General features: G+C 34.8%; 1 protein-coding gene across 4 annotated transcripts in view; it reads left to right on the forward strand.

Annotated features, from left to right (window-relative positions):
• LOC150092458 (ectonucleoside triphosphate diphosphohydrolase 1-like) overlaps positions 1–23,010 on the forward strand; it is a 181,197-nt gene that overhangs the window by 106,288 nt on the left and 51,899 nt on the right. For all 4 annotated transcript variants that reach the window (XM_090414937.1, XM_090414936.1, XM_090414935.1 and 1 more), the window contains one exon: positions 6,508–6,702. In XM_090414937.1, coding sequence (XP_090271063.1) covers positions 6,508–6,702 — 195 coding nt within the window. The remainder of the gene's footprint in view (positions 1–6,507; positions 6,703–23,010) is intronic.

Genomic DNA, 23,010 nt, shown 5'->3' on the forward strand with positions numbered 1-23,010 from the left:
TCCTGGCAGAAAACAAAGACAATTTTTAACAATAAACACTTTATACAGTAAACCCTAGATGGCAAACCTGTGGCATGTCTGAGAATTTTGCTGGCACATCAACGATTTACAGGTGATATCCTTTTATACGCTTATAAATTATTCAAGTTTTTTATTAATTGTTACAATACGTACAAGCTGAATTTTGTTTTACACAAGACAGCAGCTATAAAGATGTGCATATGATTGGTGCGGTATTAACAAAAGATCGTGCGACCCAAACACAAAAGCAACCGACAAGTGTTGAGTTGAAATGCTAATTCTCTTCAATCGAATTCCATAACATCTGAAACTGTCATAACAACATTCACTATTAGTTTTAACACATTCACAACAGGGTGTCATTTATTGTTCCGATGGAACTTCTCATTACTGACTGGCTCAACTCACACAAACGTTTCAACCCTTGGTTGAATTTTATGGGTTTTTGTTTCTGTTTGAGGTGGCAGGCGAACTCACACATTCATTATATGGCATGTTTCAATTCTTGGTAGTCTTTTATTTTAAGTTAGCCTTTGTGATTTGTCATAATGACATCGAGAATTTCAAATGCAATAAAAAAACACTTATTTCATAATTGAAAAATTGGACAATAGTTTTCAGTTAGATACTATTTCGGTGTAACATATGGTTTTGCTTAAATCTATACAGCATAATTTCTGTGAGAGGGGACATGTGATTTATTAGTTAGTGACGTTTTTATTCCATCTGTCTCTAATTGCACTATTTGTTGAGAAAGACACAGACTGCAAAAACCCTCTGTACAATACCTTATTCAGTGATACAATAAAACTAAATTTGATACTTTTAACTACTTGCGCGATACGGGCAGACACAAATTTAACGAAGATAAAATTTGATTTTTAAGTCCTGCAGTGAAAAATATGAAAAAAAAAAAATTAAATAAAGGGTTACTAAAAATTGTAGACCGCGTTGAACAAGGGATACTACAATTTGTAGACCACGTTATATCGAAACCGTGTTGTATAAGTACTGTGTTATACGAGGGTTACCTGTGTGTGTGTATGTGTATATATATATATATATGGGAGAACTTTAATGACTGATATATATATTAGGATTTCCAAGTAATTTTATAAACTTGGTTATTTTACTCCTAATCCCAAGTAAGCAAACAGTTAAGTTTGCACCTGACCAGGGCAACTCATTGTAAAGGTGGGTAAAGCTTTGATCACTAGTCTTAGTATTTTCCATAATGTAAAGCACATCTCACTAAGAGATGTATACTGCAATGCATTATGGGTGGGGTCACTACCCAGACCAGTTTCAACCTTTTTTGAGATCTCTTCAGTGAGTAGCTAGACCCTAAATACCAAGGTTTTAGTAATACAGAGCCTTATCAACTTTACCTATACACGTTGCTACAAGGTGTTTTTATTTTGAATAAGAATCTCTGGAGAAGATATAGATGTAAATAAGTTTTTTTTAACTTGGGTAATGTATATTAGGGTTACCAAGTAATTTTATAAACTTGGTTATTTTACTCCTAATCCCAAGTAAGCAAACAGTTAAGTTTGTGCCTGAAAGTAGTTCAAGTCTGAAGGTGGTGCAACACCAGGGCAACTCACCTTTAGACTTGAACTACGTTCAGGTGCAGAAAGGCTTAGAAAAGTTTTTTAGTAAGGGGAAATGAGATTTTAGTATTTAATTAAGAGACTAAATATTTATAAAATCAATGCTTTCTAAGCTAGCTAGTATTACCTAGATCAGGGGTTCCCAACCTTTTTGTTTCCTTTAGCACATCCTAAAATACCAGTAGGGCAACAGGCACCATCTATTTTTTCAAGCAAATTTTTTGAATTCGTTTGTTAAATGAATACATATAAAGTTTACATTATAATCAAATGTTTTATTACTTAAAAGTTTACATTATATAAAAACTTAAATATATATATGTAAGTTAGTGTGATTTTTGGCATTGCATTTCATTGGCCAGTGCTTCATAATTAGGAGAATATGATATTCCAGTTCTTAAACTGGAATGAACAACTTCGAATGCACGTCTACTTTACATTGTATGTTTAATACTCGTCATGTGTCATTAACGCATGCGTCATATAGCATGCCATGAATTGTTGCGTGATTATTTCAAACTATACGGCACACGGTTGAACAGCGGCGGGCACACACAAATTGGTCAATGGGCGCCATGGTGCCTGCGGGCATAGGGTTGGGAACCCCTGACCTAGACACTTAAAAAACAGTCTTGTTCTTATTGCTAGAGCATGTGTTACTATTGCAGTCTTTGTTGGTAATTTTACCATTAATAACTTTGGTTGAAAAAAATTTAATGCAGTATGTTCAACTTTATTTAAAATCAGTTCATCAGTCTTATTGCAGTGAAAAGGTTTAGAACTTGAGTTGTTTCCAGAAACAGTGTTTAATTTTATTTTTTTTTTTCAATCTCAAGAAACGATAATTTTCCAAGACAGATGTGTAGCAAAACTTAGGTGCCAGCTGTTGTTTGTGTTATTTTTACTTATTTATTTTTAACTTATTAACAGTCTGAGGCAAAAAACTTATTTAAGTAGGCTGATATTTTGGTATATTCAAATCAACTTCCTTAGAGTGTCAAGCTGGTCAGAAATGCTAGACATTGCAATCAAATTATAGTAGAAATACTTGAAAATTGCTGTAGAAAAAGCAAAAACCGAAGTTACTGTGCGTGCTGTGGTAGATAGCCATCCTGTGGGCTGCAGGTATTTAGAATTAGTCTTCTCCCATAATTTTTGAGTTACACAATTAAAGCAGCCGTACTTGTTAGTAGCATGCTTCATTGTTGCTGACTCCTAACATAGATAAGACTATCTCTATGCTTCAGTGCTTATTTTTACTATATAAGTGCTATTAATGACTTGTTTAGCTTTTTTAACAAGGAATAGCTTCTGTTTAATATAGATATGTGTATGTATTAATTTTTTCCCCTCCCCATATTCCCCTGTTTGAAAGAAAGTGGAAAGCACACATGATCTTATTTGCCATGATAATTGCGATGTTCTTCAAAGCTAATCATAAGTTCTCAGTTCTTCCAATCTCTCTTCTCTCTTCTTGAAAGAGACTAAACCTGCAGACACAATGCACTTTATACATTCCTGGATGCATATACTGTGTGTGTGTACTTATATACACACACTTATTTGTGATATCAAATACACTAGAAGTTATCCAACCTGTAGTAAATTACTACTTTGATAGACAGAAAAACTATTAACATTAGTTTGAAGATATGTAGATTATATACTATAGGAAATATTCAAGAGGAATGACTTATTCCCAGTGACAGCAGTAGAAGAAATGACTTGAAGAGGACAAAAAAAAAATTGTTCTGTGAGATAGTTTTTAATGAACAGTGAACATAGAAATATTTGAAAAAAATGCAAGCAGCAGAAACTGAACAGCTGTGTAAAAGAGTGGAGTTAATTGGCTTAAGATAGTTTAACAATTAACTTAATTGCTCTTTTCTGTGCTGAGTTAAGGATTTTTAGGAATCTTTGAGGAGCACCACTCATTGTGAAGAAAAGCATCCAATGTTGGATGAATTTGCAATTTCTTACAGAGTTAATAGTTGTGCAGAGATAAAGTAACGCTTGATTGAAAGCAAGAACCTAATTTTTGGATGTTTAGTAGCAATATTTATAACATGTTTATGCCAAGAAAAGATTAGAGGGTTAGACTGAGAAGAAAAACCTAAACTTGTCCAGAGATTTCAGTGTTGTTAAAAGTAAGACTGGAAGAAGAGTTTTGGAAAGAAATTAGTGTATTGAATTTTACCAACATCAAAATTAATAAAATTATAGAGCCTTACTGAAGAATGGTTTGGAAATCACAGTTTATCATTTTAGTAATCAGTGAATCTCTAAAACTTCTAGGTTTTGGAGATTCATGTGATATATAATGAGAGAGGAGTGAAGTGTACTATCATCAGCAGAACTGCATGTTGGGTCTGCAGTCAAGCAAAAATTGTTGATGTACAGGAAGAGAAAGAACATGGTCTTGTGGAACACCAGCATTAGTTGATCCTTTGAGGATAAAGATTCATCCACCACTTCATGTAATGTTTGTCCAGATAGAAAACTGATAATCTATCTGCATAAGCCAGGAGATGGTCCATCATGTGAGCCTATCACAGAAGTTCTCATCACAGATGGGGAATTTCTTAATCGACTTTTGTTCCAAACCCCAGTCAGTGCCTAAGATATCTATCAAGAATAGATATTTGAGATTTCTTATATTTTTTTTGCTTGGGGAATCTCATGCTATTTGCTCAAAGGTGGGTGACAAGCAAGATCTCCCATTGATTGAAAGCAATAGAATTAGTACTGTCACTTGTTTACTAGTTGCAGGACTGCAGGATAATTTGAAGATGTGAAATAAGAGAAATTGCATAATTATTTAATGGTTAGAGATTCGTCATCCTTTAAGAATGGAATATGTAATCATTTCCAGGCTGCAAGATAAATGCCAGTCGAATAAGAGAGGAGAAAAAGGCAACACAGAACAGGAACCAACTCTGGAACACAATCTTTTAGAATAGTTGGAGAAATGCCATCCAGATCAGGAGACACTTTTTTTGTTGTCAATCTTCTGATTTCTCTCTTTTTGGGAAAATTCAAAAGAGCATTGAATTATTGCATGTCTGGAAAGGTAGGAGGACATTTACCAAAGTTGTCTGTGCAAGAATTTGAGAAAAAGTGAAGAACCTTTTTTTCATGGATAGTAGAACTATTCATGTGCAAAAGAAGTGGAATCAAGGTTGGACAATAATTAGAGACCAGAAAGCTCAGCTGCAATTTGAATATGATGAAAGTTTCCAGCTTTTAGTCCTTTCAAAATCAGCTTTGGATGTAACAATGGTTTGCGTGCAGATATTTCAGGTCTTTGTGTGAATAGAAAAAGAAGAGAGACTGATAAAAGTTAATTGTGATATGCTTGGTTATTTCATTTGTACAGCCTTTCATTTCTGATAAATTAATATTAATGGTTCTCTACTGAAGTGCTGTAATAAAATAGCCCATGATAAACCAGCATTGCTACCAAACGGTCTAGCCTTGCAACAGTAAAGTGGCATCAGAATAAAAATAATATAAAGGATTATGAAATTACTATTGTATTAATCTAGGACTCTTGTGGGCATATTGCATCATTTGTAATTCTTTTTAGCATTTTTTTTTTTAATAAGGGGAGCTGGACTGATATGTCTCAAGAAGGTATGGATAGCTTAATTGAAAACTTGATAATGTGCAACAGATATTAATAGCTCTATTTGTATATATATTTTATATTATCTTGTTTCTTGATGTTTTTGTCAGAATATTAACTGACTTGGGTTGAGAACGTTTTGAAACAATATTTTTGATCAAAGATTAGGGACCAAAGATATGAGAGTTCTTATGCAAACTATGGACTGAACAAATGAATTCAATGACAGAATTATATTGCTTATTCCTTTCTTCCTCTTTTACCTTGCGGTGTCGAGGATTTTTTATTAATTTAACTGCAGCCATATCGCGAGAATAAGGTCGTCAGTCCCATGCCTCACAGCATATCCTACATCTGTAGATGCGTGTGTTCACAGGCAGTTTGTCTGTTCTGGGGGACAAAAAAACCTGAGTTTCCAGGTGAAAAAAAACCCCTACCTCTATATGAGACCAGCTAACTAACCTTTAGTTGAAAGAGACCAGATAAAGGTTCCTCACATCACTGATGAGAATCGAACCCAGGTCTTTCCAACCAAAGGGTTTTATCTATACTAGCTACAGAGGCTATTGAAATGAAAATATTAGAAAGAACTGGACTTTTGAGAATGTGTATGCTGACGTTAGGATGGTCAGTTAAAAGAATGGGAGAGACGAGATTAATAAATCAGGTATTCGAAGCAAAAATGATAAAGACTTGGAAGAAGACAAAGATCTAGATTGATGGATCATGTAGAAATATATGAGAGGACAGAAATATGAGCTAATCATGTCAGAGACCTGATAAGTAATAAACTAATTTGGGAGATCAATTCATTGTGTTGGACTATCATAGCATCCTGTAATATCTTGAGGATGCATATCAGAAAATGAAGATGATGTTTGAATATTATTTTTGCTGGTTTCTTGCTTTATATAATACTCTCTCTCTCTCTCTCTCTATATATATATATATTATTTTTTTATACCAGTATTATAAATCCTTACATTATTGAGCAACTTACTAATTTCTTTAGTTTTTGAAATTTCCACTTGGATCTGATCTTTCTCCATGTGAATTATTATAAACAGGATGTGACATTTTTTTATATATTTATTGATATACACTTATTATATACACTTATTTTAAGTTCTTGTATGTTTCTTTACAAATTGCATTCAGATATCAGCATTTCTTGCAGCACTAATTTATTTGGGAGGGGAGAGAAAGAAAGCAAATTGTTAATTGTTCACTTTTTTTTTTTTTTTTCAGACGGAGCCTACTGTAGGCGCACTTGATCTAGGTGGTGCATCAACACAAATTGCTTATGAAATGAAATCCAGTGATGAAACTTCCGACTTGCAGCATATCAGACTATATGGAACTAGTCGAACAGTATTTTCAAGAAGTTACTTGTGCTATGGGGCTAACGAAGCTCACAGAAGATACTTATCCAATTTAGTAAAGGTAATAGCACGTTTTTTTTAAAATTTCTTTTTTGCTGATTATTATTATTTTTGTGTTTTCTTGAATATATATAATCTCATTTACATATGTATGCAGCAAAGGGTTAGATATCCACAGATGTTATACCATAGATGCTTCATGCAACTTTTTCTTTTTTTCTTTTCTTTTTTTCTCCCTATGTGTATGTCATTAAAATAAATAAAATGAATTGACATCTTGTCCCTTTGTGAACATGGCTGCTATTTGCATGCAAATAGTGGTTATTCATTGTTCTGCTATCAGTGGTTCTTGTACTGCATTTCTCTATATTAATTTTTGCTGGCTTTTGTTTAAAACATATGTCTGTTGCCTTGTAAAAACCATTAGATTTAGATTTTAAGTTCTTGTATGTTTCTTCACAAATCACATTTTCACAACAGTGAAACATGTTGATAAACTGTACTATTTATTTGACATTAAATCTCAGTTATTCTTGTGCAGCTTTAAACATTATGAAAACAATCATAATACTTGAGAATATTGATGATTTCTCTTTTACTTTCATAGTTTTTTTTTTAAATGAAATTAATGATTTTCACACAAATTTGCATAAAGCAAAGATGAAGTAGATGATTCCTCTTTCTTTGTGTTCTAGGTAGTAGATGATTTTTATTATCTGATGGAACACTACCATATTGCTTATTGGAGGTTTAAAATGGCTGATGCCATGTCTGGATTAAAGAGCAGGGGTTCCATTTTTTTTTTTTTTTTTAATCTCTTCCCCTCTTTTTCAAGCAGTGTGAGTGATATTCTTTGAGGCATGCATATGTACAGTAAATACCCAAATCCTCCATAGTTCAGTCAGTATTGATTGAACTAGGTTTGATGGTTTGAATCCCACCTAGGATGCAAATGACCTTTCAGAGTTTTTCATTTGGAGGTGAGTTAGTCTCATATAGAGGTGGCAGAGTTTTTTTTTTTTCTTAAACTGTTTTTCATTCTATAAAACAAGCAAACCAGCCAAAAGAACATATATAATAATAACATAATACACTGACATTATGGCCTTATTTACTTCATAATTCTAAATAACTCAAAACCTCTTCTCTTTGAAAGCACAACAGTAAATTGGTTCTTCAGGCTGGCTGGCTGACTGCAGATAATACATAGGACTGAACCTAATGGTAATGCATCAGGTGGCTTCTCATTCCTATATAATCATGAAACCCATAAAACTATTCACAAATTATGAATAGTTTTGTGGGTAGTCACTGTCGAAGCCACCATATGGTAAGGAGATTGGGTAGCATGTCCAGGAGTATTTCTTCTTGAATGTTCCCTCTTTTTTTCAGCTTATCACAGTAATGAACCCTGCATAGAATAAGTTATAAGTTGTCACAGTTAACTCCTTCAAAAAAAAAAAAAAAAAAAAAAAAAAAAATAAATAAAAAATAAAAAATCTTTTCCAAATCCATTTCAACAACATGCATGGCACAAATATAAATAATGTTCATCAACATTCACAGACATCCAAATCTAACTTCTTGTTTCTGATTGAACCTCAGATAATCACTGAAGCAACCGGTGTATACATTTCCTGTCACAAATTAGCACTTATGCCTTCATGTGATGTCCTATGCTGAATCAAATCTCCAAATTTTCTGTTTTTAAAGTTTCTCTGACTTTTTCCTTGTCCTGTTATTTACATTCATTTGCTGTTACTTCTCTTCAAATTCTGAAAATTATTCTGACTCTGCAGTCTCTTAACTTTGAAGCTTGTTGATTTGCAGTTCAACTATCCAGACAGTGATGTTGACTTTAATGTTCACACTTCTGCTCATCTGTGCTTCTACCTTTTTCTCAACCTGACAGGACTGCTGCAACACTACTTAAAGATAAAGCTGATCTCCTGGCATTATGGGTATCCTGTGATCTTTTGCCAAGGTAGATATCAGAAGAATTTTAAATAATTTAGATACTAAAATGTATTTTGGTTCTGATGGTATCTCCCAAAATATATTCAAAAATTATGCTTCACAACTAACACCTGCCCTGTATCATCTCTATATACTTTTATACACTCAGTTTGCACCTACCCTAGCACATGGAAGCAAGTCTATGTTTAGTTCATTTCATAGATGAAAGATAAATCTCTCATTAAACCAGTGACCCATTGCACTTATTTCAGTCCTCTCTAAAATAATGAAGGTCATCAACAATTCAACTTCACTATCTGGAGGCCCAGGGACGCGCCAACCCGAGGGTGCAAGGGGTGCCCCGCACCTGGGTGGCAACATTGATAGGGCAGCATTTTATGTAGCTAATATCTAATTTGGATTATAAATTCAGTATTAGGGACGGCAGATAAAAGTTTGCACCCGGGCAGCAAATACTCTTGGCGTGCCCCTGTGGAGGCCTACCAGTTAGACCACCAGTGTAGTTTTTTCCCTCTATACCAGCAGGAGATTTTGGATCTACGTTACCTTCCTATGGACACGTGATAATGGAAAAGTTTGGATAAACCTATTTGCTGCTTGTGACATTTCAAAACATCTGGTTGGATCTGACATTAAAGCCTGCTAAGTAAATTATCATTGTTTGATGTCTACATTTCATACTGTGTAATTGGGGGTAGCTGGTTTTCTCTCTGGTTAATCACTATGCATCATGCTGGTTGGCTTCCTCTCTTTGGACTTCTCTACCCATGCATGAGTAGCCAGGTTCTGTTGTACCCCTACCCTTTTTCTTCTATACATAAACGAATGTCTGTAGTTTTGCTGATGGTTGTATAGTCTTTCTCCTGCCTGTAGTGTCTCAACATCCCAAGCTTCAAAATTTTCTACGCCTGGTACCTTAAATACAGACCTTCATGCTGTTCTGTAGTGGAGTGAGTATAATCTAGTCAATATAATATTATTATTATTATTATTATTACACCTCCAGGGAATACAAGACACTCATTGAGGGAGGACACCTACTCTACAACTCTCTGTCTCCACCACTCAATCCACCAACTACAACTACTTTCATCATCTACACCAGGGTTTCTCAGACTTTTTCTACGACGGAACACTTCACAAATCCTGAAATTTTTACGGAACACTTTGGTTGTTTTGTAATAATTAATTGGTAATTTAGCTGATTTTTTATTATTAATTAATAATCGACAATATAATTAATAATTAATGAAGCATCAATTAAAGTTTAATTTAATTATAAGTACTTACGAGTGAATGCAGACATTTTCTCCTGTGTGCTGGTAGTTTACCCCTCCTTTTGTACATCCTGGAGATCTTTGTAGGCTTGAGGTGGATGACTCACTATCTGTTCTGTCACAAACACCTTCAAGAAGAAATTTCTTAATAGCAAAATTAAACAAAGTGCCTTGTCTCTTATTCATATTAGAATTTAAATCTGTAATCCTATTACTTTTAAAAAAATCACAGCACTCCAGTTTCAGAACAAGCACTTACACACTGCAATACGAACTTGCGAAGAAAGTATTCAGTATTACTAGATCTGAGAACCAGATACAGACTACCTTGATCTTCAATTTTAGTGAAATAATTTTCTTTATACTTCCTTGTTGATTGGTCACTGACATTTGCAACGCAGATGTTATTTCGCCCATTGTTGTAATCGGCTTGCAGTCAATTTTTATGATCGGTCATAAACAGCGGTATTCTCTTTCATGATTGTTTAAAGATTTCAATGTGTGAAAATTAACGATACTCAGATATTATTAGGCGTTCTGGGTTTGAGCTTTTCAACATATTCACGAATATTATTCTCCTCAGAATATTTCTATTATAAAACATTTATTCATGAAAAATGCTTAGAAAACTAAAATGACAAATTCCAGAACTTCTTGCGGAACACCTATTCACCTTTCGTGGAACACTGGTGTTCTGCGGAACACAGTTTGAGAAACCCTGATCTACACCAACACCATCTACTGCCCACCACCACTACTGATATTTTCATAGACAATCATAAACATCCATGCCAACGCCGGGATTCAAACCCATAGCCTTTTAGCTGGAGAGCGGATATGCTAACCACTCGGCCAACCAGGCTGGCATAATATATCAGTATAATATCTCTGAGTATAATACTATAACCTATAGTACTACCAAAACACAATCCTGCATTTTTTTCACAAAAAAAAAAAATCTCATTGCCTTTTCTCACGTTGATAATAAACAGTTCACTAAACAGGATCAGATCTTTTCTCATGGACTGACATTTACCAACCTTTCTTGACATAATCGCATTATATCAATAGCTTCCATAGCCTTTAAAAAAACTTTGCATCCTTTTCTATTCAAGATGCTACTTTTCACCCATCCAGCTACTTACTCTGTACAAATCTCATATCTGCTCAGTCTTAGAACACTGTTGCCATGTATAGAGAGGCGAACAAAAAATTTCCCTAAAAATTCTTAATTCTGTGTAGAGAATGGTAGTCGGACTGATCAGTTATCTCTCCCCTCCTTCCCATTGGTTCACTTCATCATCAAACAGATCATTCACAGATGATCTGTTTCAGTCTTATATGTCTTTCTACAGGTACATTCATGGACATTGCTGCATTAAATCATCATTCCTCAGCTTTATGCTAAGCCTGTTAGAGGGTTAATAGCATAAAAACAGCACTGTGAAAAAATTATATCCAATGTTTAATGCTTCCAATGTTTGTCTGTCATAGAGATCTCTTCAAGGAGTATAACATAGAATTGTAATGCATATATTAAAGGCGATACAAAACAAAGTGAAACTCAGTAGACACAGTTACAGTCCTAATTAGGCAGGGTGTCCTTTATTAGCGCTAGTCAGAGGCCTCAGTTGTAACACAGGAACTCTGAGAATTAATGTTTGCAATATTTTGGGATATTTAATGCATCCATATTTAGATTAGGTTGGCTTTTGAAGGCAGCTGCTGATTCTGAAGTCCTTCACTCTTAAACTTGCTGTGATGGGGCATGGTGGTTTTTCCCCATTTGATTCTGAGTGTCATATCCAATGGATGGTCTGCTAGACCTGATTGACTGTAGTTGTGATTATAGATGCATTTTTTTATGTTCTGTGTAGTTGGTAGCCAATATTCCAGTTTATCCATAGTAGATCAGCTTAACAAGGAACTCTGTATGCACAAGGAAATGAGAGAAGACGGAGTTGGTCCTTAAGTGAACGGACAAGGGTAGCCAGTTTCAAGCTAGGCTTGAAGGTGGTGCACAGACTGTTTTTAATTTGGGCTGTTTTTTTTTTTTTTCAGATGTACATAGAGAATGGTTATAGCTTTACCAGATGGGAAAGTTGATGATAAGATAGTGATAATGAGATAGTTTGTGAATGCCTGTATCTATAAAGATACAGAAAAACTGTTTTGAACAGGTTTGCACTATCTTTGTGAAGAGAAGGTTGAGGATTGAGGAAAGGATTAAGAATTTTTTTGATTCTGTAGGAACTAGCCATTAGGTAGGAAGTTGTGTCATACATGGTTGAGTTCAGCTGTAAGAGAAGCCTCATTGGAACAAAGATTGTTGGCACTATTGGTTAGTTTTTATAATACTGTTGAGAAGTAGAGAGAGAAATGATTAGATAGTTTGTGAACAAATCTGCCTGTTTGAGCAGGTTTTCTGTATACTGTTGTAAAAAAGGACACATATATTCATAAACTATTTCCTCCCTTCCCTAACAGTATGTTATTATAAAAACTTTGACCAACAGAATAACAAGCAATCTTTGTTTCAATCATATTTGCCATACATGGCAAATATGATTGAAATACCTTTAGGCTTCACCTATAGGTATTTATGAGGCCTAAAGGTATGCCATACCTTTAGGCCTCAGTTCCTGGTGTTTATAATTTCTTCTTGCAAGGTGACCTGCTATGAGCAGACCAGAAGATCAGCTACAATCTTCATAGAAGACCAGAAGATCAGCTACAATCTTCATAGAAGAACATAAAAAATACGTCTATAATAATGACTATGGTAAGTCAGATCTTGCAGACTATGCATTGGATATGCCACACAAAACCTGCGGTCTTATGCGGTATTGAAATATAGTCACTCTCTACTAACATAATACTTAAGTAAATTCAACTTTATGAAATATTTTTGTTGGCCAGTTCAAACTTAAAAAATTATGGAAATGTATTTTGCATCCCATAGGAAATAAATGAAGGGCTTCAATGAGGACAGAAAAAATACATAGACAGCATAACTCCATAACCCTTCAGTTGCTGGCACTTCTGGGTTAGCTGTGATAATGAATTAAAATAGTTGAATGAATGCTTATTATGTGTTAGTACTGTCTCAGATCAGATACCTGCAGTTTGTGCTATCAGCTTTCTTTTTTAACCCTGTCAGTCATCTTCAGTGCTTTTAATATATATATATATATATATTTATTTATTTATTTATTTATTTATTTATTACAGGTGATGAAGGAAAAGATTTTCCTTTGGTCACTTTTCCTTCATCATTGTAATATCAAGTGGTGACAGTACTAGGAAACAAAACAAAATTGATTTAGGAATGAAGATTAAAATGATTAAGAAGAAGTACAAAGCATGGCAAAATTTGTCATTTATGGTATGGGAATTTACTGCTTTTAACAATGAATGATATTTTAAAGGACAGCACTTGCATGAAAGCACAAGTTAAAGGATGCATTTAAGATCAACGGTGAACATTAAATACATCCATGTTCTATATCAGAGATTGTAAAAGCTATTAATAATATCGATGAAAACATTTTTTGCTTCAGTCATATTCAGAGTGCATAGTTGAGTCCTGCATAAGCATTTAGGGAAATTCAACATCATCATCAAATTCCTGCCGTGTATCCTCAAGAGGTGTGCAGGATATGATAGTACTACATGAAAAAAATTACATCATTATTAATTTCCTATCTACAATTTTCCTCCAAATCAGTCTGTTACTTGTCAAGACTCCAATATTATCATTATCAGATCTTATATTTCTATCGTCTAAAGCACTTTGTACCATATCAAACCACCTATATCTTGGTCTTCCTCTGGGTCGTTTTGCTACCAACCTGGCAGAGAACACTTGTTTTGCTAATCTTTCCTCGCCCATTCTGTTTAAGTGACCATACCACCTGAGATTAGCTCTGCTGACACATTCCTGGATGCTGACAATGTCAAGTTCTTTCCTAATATCCTCGTTTTTAATATGATATTGCCATTGATGCCATCTGTTCACGTCTATAATCTTTCTCAGGACTCTCATATCTGCGGTCTCTAGTCTTTGGTCAAGTGTTTTACTTCTGACCCAGCTCTCAGATCCATAAGTTAAAACTGGTTTGAACACTGTCTTGTATACGGCTAATTTAGTGTTCTGACTAATTTCTCTCTTATTCCACATGAATTTATTCAATTGACTTCCTACCATACCAGCTTTTTTTTTGATTCTGTTGTCTATTTCCATATTTAATTTACCATCTTCAATAAAAATCGTGCCTAAGTAGCTGAAATGTTTTACTTGTTCCACAGGTTCTCCATTCACAACACAGTTCACATTTTCAATGATTCTGCCTATTTTCATTGTCTTTGTCTTTTTATTGCTGACCTTCATACCATATCTATTACAACAGCTATTCAATTTAGTCAGAGAATCTTGCAGATTTGTAGCAGATTTATTTAGAAGTGTAACATCATCCACATAAAGCAAAGAGCTGACATTAACATCTCCAATTTTGATATCATGTTTAATACCACTTTCCTTCATAATGTGATCCATATAAATAATGAAAAACAGAGGGGATAATGTACATCCTTGTCTCACACCAGATTTAACATTAAACCATCTTCCTGTACTTCCTTCAATTCTAACTGCTGACTTACAACTGAAATAAAGACTAAGTATTGCTTGATATAATGACCCATTGACACCATATAACTGCAGCGTAGTGAATAGCTTCTCTCTTAGCACCTTCTCATATGCCTTTTCCAAAACGACAAAACTTAAATACAGATCTTTGTTATATTCCCATGCTTTCTCAACTATTTGTCGTAAAGTGAAGATCTGATCCTGACAGCCTCTATTTGGCCTGAATCCAGCTTGTTCTTCACCAAGCTTTTCTTCCACAATTCTTCTCAACTGTTCCTCAAGTATACTTACATAGATCTTGCCAGGAACACTCAGTAGGGAAATACCTCTGTAATTCTCACATTCAGTTTTATTTCCCTTTTTATATATGGGTACTATGACAGCTCTACTCCAATCATCGGGAATTCGTCCTTCTGTCCAGGCTTTCTGAACTATGCCGTGCAGCCACTGTAAGACTCTTATACCACCATACTTCAGCATTTCTGGTCGAATATCATCCACTCCTGCTGCCTTTCCACATTTCAAGCCTTTGATGGCTTTTTCTACTTCGAGTATGGATATGTATTCCTGGCTGCATGCCTGGTCAGTGTTTTTTACCACTGTGCTGTAATCACTGCTTGTTTCATTTAGCAGTTTTTCAAAGTAATTACTCCATACTTCAAGGATATCTTTTTCTCCTGTTTTCATGTCACCTTTATCATCTCTAATTCCTTTTACAGCACTCTTTCCTCCATTCCTAAGCTTCTTCAACAACCTCCAGAATATTTTGCCACCTTCTTGATATTTATTTTCTATATTCTTGCCAAAGTCCTCCCATGACTTTTGTTTAGCTAGTTTTACACAGTGTTTAGCATTCTTGCATTTGTCTCTATATTCTCTAAGAGTACAAGCTGAATTATTTGACAGGAACTTTTGGTATGCTTTCTTCTTTTCCTTCACTGCCTCTTTAACTTCCTGTGTCCACCAGGGAGTTCTGATTTTTTTATCCTTACAGACAACCTCACCACGTGCCTCTCTGGCAGAATCAATCAATGTTTTCTTCAGAGTTTGCCATTGAATCTCCAAGGTTTGATTCCTGTTCTCAAACTCTCATTTTTTCTTCAATAATCTTTGTGTATTTTAGTCTACAGTTCACATCTGAGAGTTGCTCAACTTTTATTCGCTTTAAAACTTTCTTACATGTTATTCTTTTCAATATGAAATTCAATTTTATCCTGCTCAAGACTACATAGTGATCACTTCCAATTTCAAATCCTCTGTACACTCTGGTGTCCTGCACCAGGGAGAAAATATCACTATCAACAATAACATAGTCAATGAGACTTTTCTTATTCCTAGCATCTTCTCTCCATGCGAATTTGTGCACATTTTTATGTTGGAACATGGTGTTAGTAATAATCAGTCCATGTCCTGAGCAGAAATCCAACAGATATTTGCCATTATTATTAGCTTTGCTCTTTTCTCCAAATTTTCCCAAAATATTTTTGTATGTCTCACAATCATTTCCTACTCTGCTATTTAGATCCCCAACAAGGACCAACTTTTCATTTTTCATTGTGTCAGTTGTTTTTTCTAAAGCCTCAAAAAATTCCTCCACTTCTACCTTAGTAGACCCTTCTGTGAGACCATAGGCACAAATAAGTCTCATTGTCCACTTCCCCATTCTCATATTTGCCCACATTACTCTACTTGAGACTGACTGCCATTCAATAAGATTAGCCTCGTATTTTGTGTCGAATACTATGGCTACTCCTTCTTTTCCTTGATTGTCATTGCCTGAATATAACATTTTGTATTTATTGCTCAGAAAGATCTCACCAGTTTTGGTCTTTTTTTTGTTTCAGTCACCCCTATTATGTCGATCTGGTACTTATCTGATTCCTCAGCTAGCTCCATTTCTTTGCCATTCAGGCTTCTTACGTTGATAGTACCGATCTTTAACTCTGGTGATGTTGAGTTGGGGTTTATTTTCAGATTTGTTCCAGTAGCTGACTTTTCGCTGTTTGCCCTGGTCTTACATAAATTTGACTTGTGTAAAGTTCCATGGAATGCTGCAAGCCTTGTGAAAGTTGGGGATGTAGGCTGTATATAAAAAAAAACTAACCTTAATATCTTCAATGCTGACTTCCAGTTTATTATCACTTTCCTTTATTGTGTGGTTTATAGAGATTACAAATTGCAGATAGTGTTTAATTCTGCCTTATACCTAACACTAAATCTTTTTTTTTTTTTTTTTGATTATTTGATTTCTTGGTACCTTATTATTATGCTTTTTTGAGATTAAGAAACAGAGTTGGATCCTTTTCTTGAAGTAGAAATATCTTTGGCGACTCATGGTTTGGACAGCCTTCATCTTCACTAACCCTTCAAAAGTTTTTATTAGAATTTTCTCAAATATACTTGGGAAAATTAAATAAATCTTTTCCAGGAATACTCAAATTTGTGTATAATATGCACCTCTACAGTTTTATTTCTCTATGTAAATTGATGCAAGGAGAGCTCCGCTCCTTTCACTTGGGATTTCACCTTCTAACTAAGTCTTGTTAATTATACAGCTTAAACACTATAAGACTTTTTATGCTACCATATTTAAGAGCCTCCATAGCTCATTTGGTATTGATGATATCCTTTAATTGGAAAGACCTGAGTGTGAATCCCATCAAAGATGCAAATAATCTTTACCAGGGCTTTTTTGGATGAAGGTGAGTTAGCCTGGTCTTATATAGTGGTTGCAGGATTTTTCTCGCAGAAAACTCTGATTTTTAATCTTGCAAAACAAGCAAACTGGCAAGAAAAGCACATGCAATTTACAGACAATGTAGATAGGATTAATTGCTCTATCATGAAGTAATTAGGTTTCTAAGATGCCATCTTAGAAACTTATTTCATGTCAGGTCTTTAAGTCTGACAGTCCTGAAGCTTTGTAGTGGATTCATTTAGGAGGATAACATCTACATAAAGTAAGTTGAATATTTCTGATTTTAATATTAAATTGCACTTTCATAATGAACTCCATGATCCATTTAGGCCGCCTGGTGCTGGTTAACATATCTGCTCTCGAACCAACAGACTTCGGTACAAATCTTACCATGAGCATGTATGTTTGTGATTGTCTTAAGGTGGAAGATGCATCGCATCACCTGGTGGGCAACCTCTGCTCCATTTATTGGAGGCCTGAAGTGACATGCAAAAGTTCCCTGTTTGGTTTCTAGATTAATAACATAAGATTAATACATAATATCCATAATACTAATACATAATAAAAACTTAAATCCAGAGCCACTTTCATTGATCTAACATCAGCTTATGACACAGTCTGGATCAGGGGCCTTCTCCTAAAGTTAGGAAATGTTATAAGGTGCAAAAAAACTTTCCAGCTTTTTGAATCCATTTTCTCCAACAGAAAAATCCGGGTCCATATTGGTGGAAAAAAGAGTAGGCTCAAATTCCTTGACAACAATCTCCCACAGGACTCTGTGTTAGCCCCTTTACCCTTTAATATCTACGTGTATGACTTACCACATACCAGCTCGAGCAGGTATATGTATGCCGATGACCTAGCAATCCTACATCAATCTACCTCCTTTGCCAACCTGGAATCAACCTTGAACACAAACCCGAACATCCTGGAAGAGTACTTCATGCAGTGTTACTTGAAGCCAAATCCAACAAAAACTGTTTCCACAGTATTTCACCTGAACAATGTAGAGGCAAATTGACACCTCAATCTTTTTTTTCTGTGGAAAAATGGTAGAACATAAGCCTCACCCAAAATACCTTGACTTGAGCCTGGACAGAACTCTAACCTATAAAAGGCACATCACCAACCTGTCCAATAAAATTAAAACGAGAAACAATATAATTTCCAGGCTTGCTGGAACAACCTGGGGTTGTGGTGCAGAAGTCTTAAGGTCATCTGCACTAGTCATCGTATTCTCTGCATCAGAATACTGTACTTCTGTCTGGGAAAGAAGTGCACACACTAACATTATAGACACCCAGCTAAATTCCACCATGTGCACAATTAGTGGGACAGTGAGAAGCACCCATCTCTCTCTCTCTCCTGGCTGCCTGTCCTATCTAACATTGCTCCACCAAACATACGGAGAAGACAAGCGTTGATTAAAGAATTTAATAAAGTGATGAGCAACCCACTCCTGCCCCTGCATCAGACTCTCATAAATCCACCTAGTCTTTGCCTAAAATCTGGAGAGCCTTTCTGGTCCATGGACGAACTCTCTTCATCTGCCCTACCATCAACACCTGACATGTGGAGAGAATACTGGTCCAACAATCTTCTAACAAATGGCTTCCTGGTAGAAGATCCCGATGCTCTGCAGCCTAGTTTCACTCTTCCCAGGAAGTTTTGGTCATCTATCAACAGGATCAGAACTAACCAGGGCTGATGTGGTTACCTACTACATAAGGAGGCTGTTAGACCATCCTTATTGTGATTGTTCTCCCATGGTCCAGATGAGATTACTCATATTGTGAACAACTGCCCAAGATACCCATTTCATGGTGGTGGCCTTCAGGACATCCACAAGGTGAGTGATGAGGCCCTGAATTGGCTTTCCAGATTGGACATTGACCTGTAGATGTTTTGTATTCCTTTTGCCATAAGAATAAATAAGGAAAATAAATACATAATATACAAACCCTGTTTGGATTTCTAGATTGTGTAAAAAATTAAATAAAAAAAAAAACATTGCTTATTACACTCATAATACTGATGAGTGGGATAAGAAATGTTTTTTTATTTAATTTTATTACAGGTTACAGCCTTTCATGGATAGGAGTTTTGTGTGATACAGGGCTCTCGTCTTAAACCTGATTTTTACATAAAAATTTTTTCCATATATTGCTCTATATATAATATCCCATTTATACCACATAAATGTAGCATTTCAGGCATCCTTCTTGGCAACTTATTGTATACCCTTTTACAGATCATTGTTATATTCCCATAATTTCTCAATTATTTGTCTTAAAACAAATATCTGATCCTGACAATCTATTTATGCCAAATCCAGTTTGTTTTTCCTCAAGTTTTCTTCTTCAATTTTTTTAGTCTTTTTCGAGTATTCTTGCATAAATCTTTCTGGAACATTCAGGAAATTTATCCATTCTGTTTATAGTTTTGGTCTCACACGATGAATCTTAGGGCTCAGTAGAGACGTCGGTTCAATAATAATTCCTTAAAAGTATGTGATGTGTCATCCATTCCCAGTCTTATTAATCATCAACATAGCCTAATCAACACTTGATAGACTTCTGATTCTATCAGAATCAGGGTTGCTTAAGGGTCAAAGCTTGATAACTGGGAGGAGTCCTGAATAGCTTGTATAGGCTATTCAGGTCTGAACAGGCAGAGAACTAACCTAGGCTCAATGTTCAATTCTGATCTGCTTATGGTATGTCATATTATTAGGTATGTATATCACTTGTATTCCAAATGAATATGCTAGCAATTTGGAACACAATTTAGAATGAATACTGAATGATGTGCTAGCAATTTGGAATGTAGCTGATTAGTATTCTGTATAGGTCTGAGTTCAAAACAAGCCAACTGTTTGTTGTTTTAAGGATACTTGCGACATAAGATTGAATGATATAATCACGTAATCACAAGAAAGATATTTATTTAACCAAATATTTCGGTCTGGAAATAGCAGACCATCGTCGGTGGTATTACAAGAACAGTTTAAAAAATATACAAGCTAGAATACTAACAATAGATCGTTGAAATTAGAACATGCCACGTGATGTTATATCACTAAGTATGAAACGAAATATTTTGAAGTAGAAACATGATTGAATTTGCTATAAAAAAAAAAAAAAAAAAAAAAAAAAAAAAAAAAAAAAATTAATGAGTAATCTTGATTAGGCTTTCCCAGATTTTTGATATAGATATGCAGTCATTATGATTCAGGTTAGGATGATGGAGCAAGGCCTCCACGCTTTCCTTGAACAAACGTTCGAACCTGTAACGGGATCTATGTAAGAGGCGCGTCTTGGACCAAAGGATGCTGTGGTCAGTTTCAATCCCGTGTTGAGCCAAACCAGACTTTTCAGGTTTATTGTGAAGAATGGATGATTGATGTTCTTGGATTCTTTTTTCAAGAGAACGTCCAGTCTGTCCAAAGTAAGAGAGATCACAGTTGCAAGGAATTTGATAAACTCCAGGAAGAGATAAAGTTGAGCGTTTGTCTTTAGGAGAAGGAAAATGAGAAGACAATTTGTTAATAGGAGAATACGTAGCTGTTAAATCATATTTCTTCAAAATTCTTGCGATAGGTTCTGAAATACCGGAGATATAAGGAATAGGTACTCGACGTATTGAATCTTTGTTGTTTTGTGGAGGATTATAAGATGTAAGAAGACGTTGAATACTTTTTTCAGAAAAGCCATTGAGTTTCATGTGTTGCTGGATAGTAGAAAGTTCTTTCTGTAGATAATCAAAAGTAGAACAATTAGTTTTGGCTCTTTTGAAGAGACATTTTATAATTCCTGTTTTATGACATGGATGATGGGCTGATTCTTTCAGAATATAACGACCTGTGAATGTTGGTTTCCTGTATACTGTAGTTGTAAGAATATTTGAAGATGATCGGATGAGGAGAACGTCTAAAAAAGATAACTGGTTGTTTTCTTCTAATTCCATAGTAAACTTTATGCGATGATGTAAGGAATTAATACTGTTTAAAAAGGAAGATAAAGTGTTTTTACTGTGAGGCCAAATAGCAAATATGTCATCTATATATCTTACCCAAAAAGATGGTAGAGGGAAACTAGATGTGAAGAGGACTTTTTCTAAATGTTCTAAATAAAAGTTGGCTAAAGCTGGAGAAAGAGGACTTCCCATGGCTGTTCCTTCTACTTGGCTATAAAATTTGTTTTGACATATGAAATAACCAGAATGTATAACGAAATCGAATAGTTTTATAATATCTTGAGGAAAGATGTCAGCAAGTAGTTTTAAAGTTTCCTTAAGAGGTACATTGGTGTATAAAGATTCTATATCAAAACTAACCATAAGATCTGTAGGTTGTAATGAGACATCTTTTAATTTTTCTAAGAAATCTGAGGAGTTTTTTAAAAAAGAACTCGAGTTGCCAATGTAAGATTTCAGTAATTTAGCTAGATATTTGGCTATACGGTAAGTAGGAGAATCAATGCAATCTACTATTGGACGAAGAGGATAGTCAATCTTATGGATTTTTGGAAGGCCATAAAATCTAGGAGGTCTTGCAAAATGAGTTTTAAGTCTTTCAATTGTGTCTTTATCCAAACTGATGACTTCATCAAGGAGAGAATTTAATTTCTTTAGTTGTCTGTTGGTTGGATTATAATCAATTTCTTGATTATAATCCAACAGAAGAAAACTTTCTCTTTTGCTTCGAGATCGCTCCACATATCAAGAAATTGATTATAATCCAACCAACAGACAACTAAAGAAATTAAATTCTCTCCTTGATGAAGTCATCAGTTTGGATAAAGACACAATTGAAAGACTTAAAACTCATTTTGCAAGACCTCCTAGATTTTATGGCCTTCCAAAAATCCATAAGATTGACTATCCTCTTCGTCCAATAGTAGATTGCATTGATTCTCCTACTTACCGTATAGCCAAATATCTAGCTAAATTACTGAAATCTTACATTGGCAACTCGAGTTCTTTTTTAAAAAACTCCTCAGATTTCTTAGAAAAATTAAAAGATGTCTCATTACAAACCTACAGATCTTATGGTTAGTTTTGATATAGAATCTTTATACACCAATGTACCTCTTAAGGAAACTTTAAAACTACTTGCTGACATCTTTCCTCAAGATATTATAAAACTATTCGATTTCGTTATACATTCTGGTTATTTCATATGTCAAAACAAATTTTATAGCCAAGTAGAAGGAACAGCCATGGGAAGTCCTCTTTCTCCAGCTTTAGCCAACTTTTATTTAGAACATTTAGAAAAAGTCCTCTTCACATCTAGTTTCCCTCTACCATCTTTTTGGGTAAGATATATAGATGACATATTTGCTATTTGGCCTCACAGTAAAAACACTTTATCTTCCTTTTTAAACAGTATTAATTCCTTACATCATCGCATAAAGTTTACTATGGAATTAGAAGAAAACAACCAGTTATCTTTTTTAGACGTTCTCCTCATCCGATCATCTTCAAATATTCTTACAACTACAGTATACAGGAAACCAACATTCACAGGTCGTTATATTCTGAAAGAATCAGCCCATCATCCATGTCATAAAACAGGAATTATAAAATGTCTCTTCAAAAGAGCCAAAACTAATTGTTCTACTTTTGATTATCTACAGAAAGAACTTTCTACTATCCAGCAACACATGAAACTCAATGGCTTTTCTGAAAAAAGTATTCAACGTCTTCTTACATCTTATAATCCTCCACAAAACAACAAAGATTCAATACGTCGAGTACCTATTCCTTATATCT

This window comes from Typopeltis vanoorti, chromosome 26 (assembly GCF_054136105.1).
Source record: "Typopeltis vanoorti isolate ZY-2024b chromosome 26, IOZ_Tvanoo_1.0, whole genome shotgun sequence".
Lineage (NCBI taxonomy): Eukaryota > Metazoa > Arthropoda > Arachnida > Uropygi > Thelyphonidae > Typopeltis > Typopeltis vanoorti.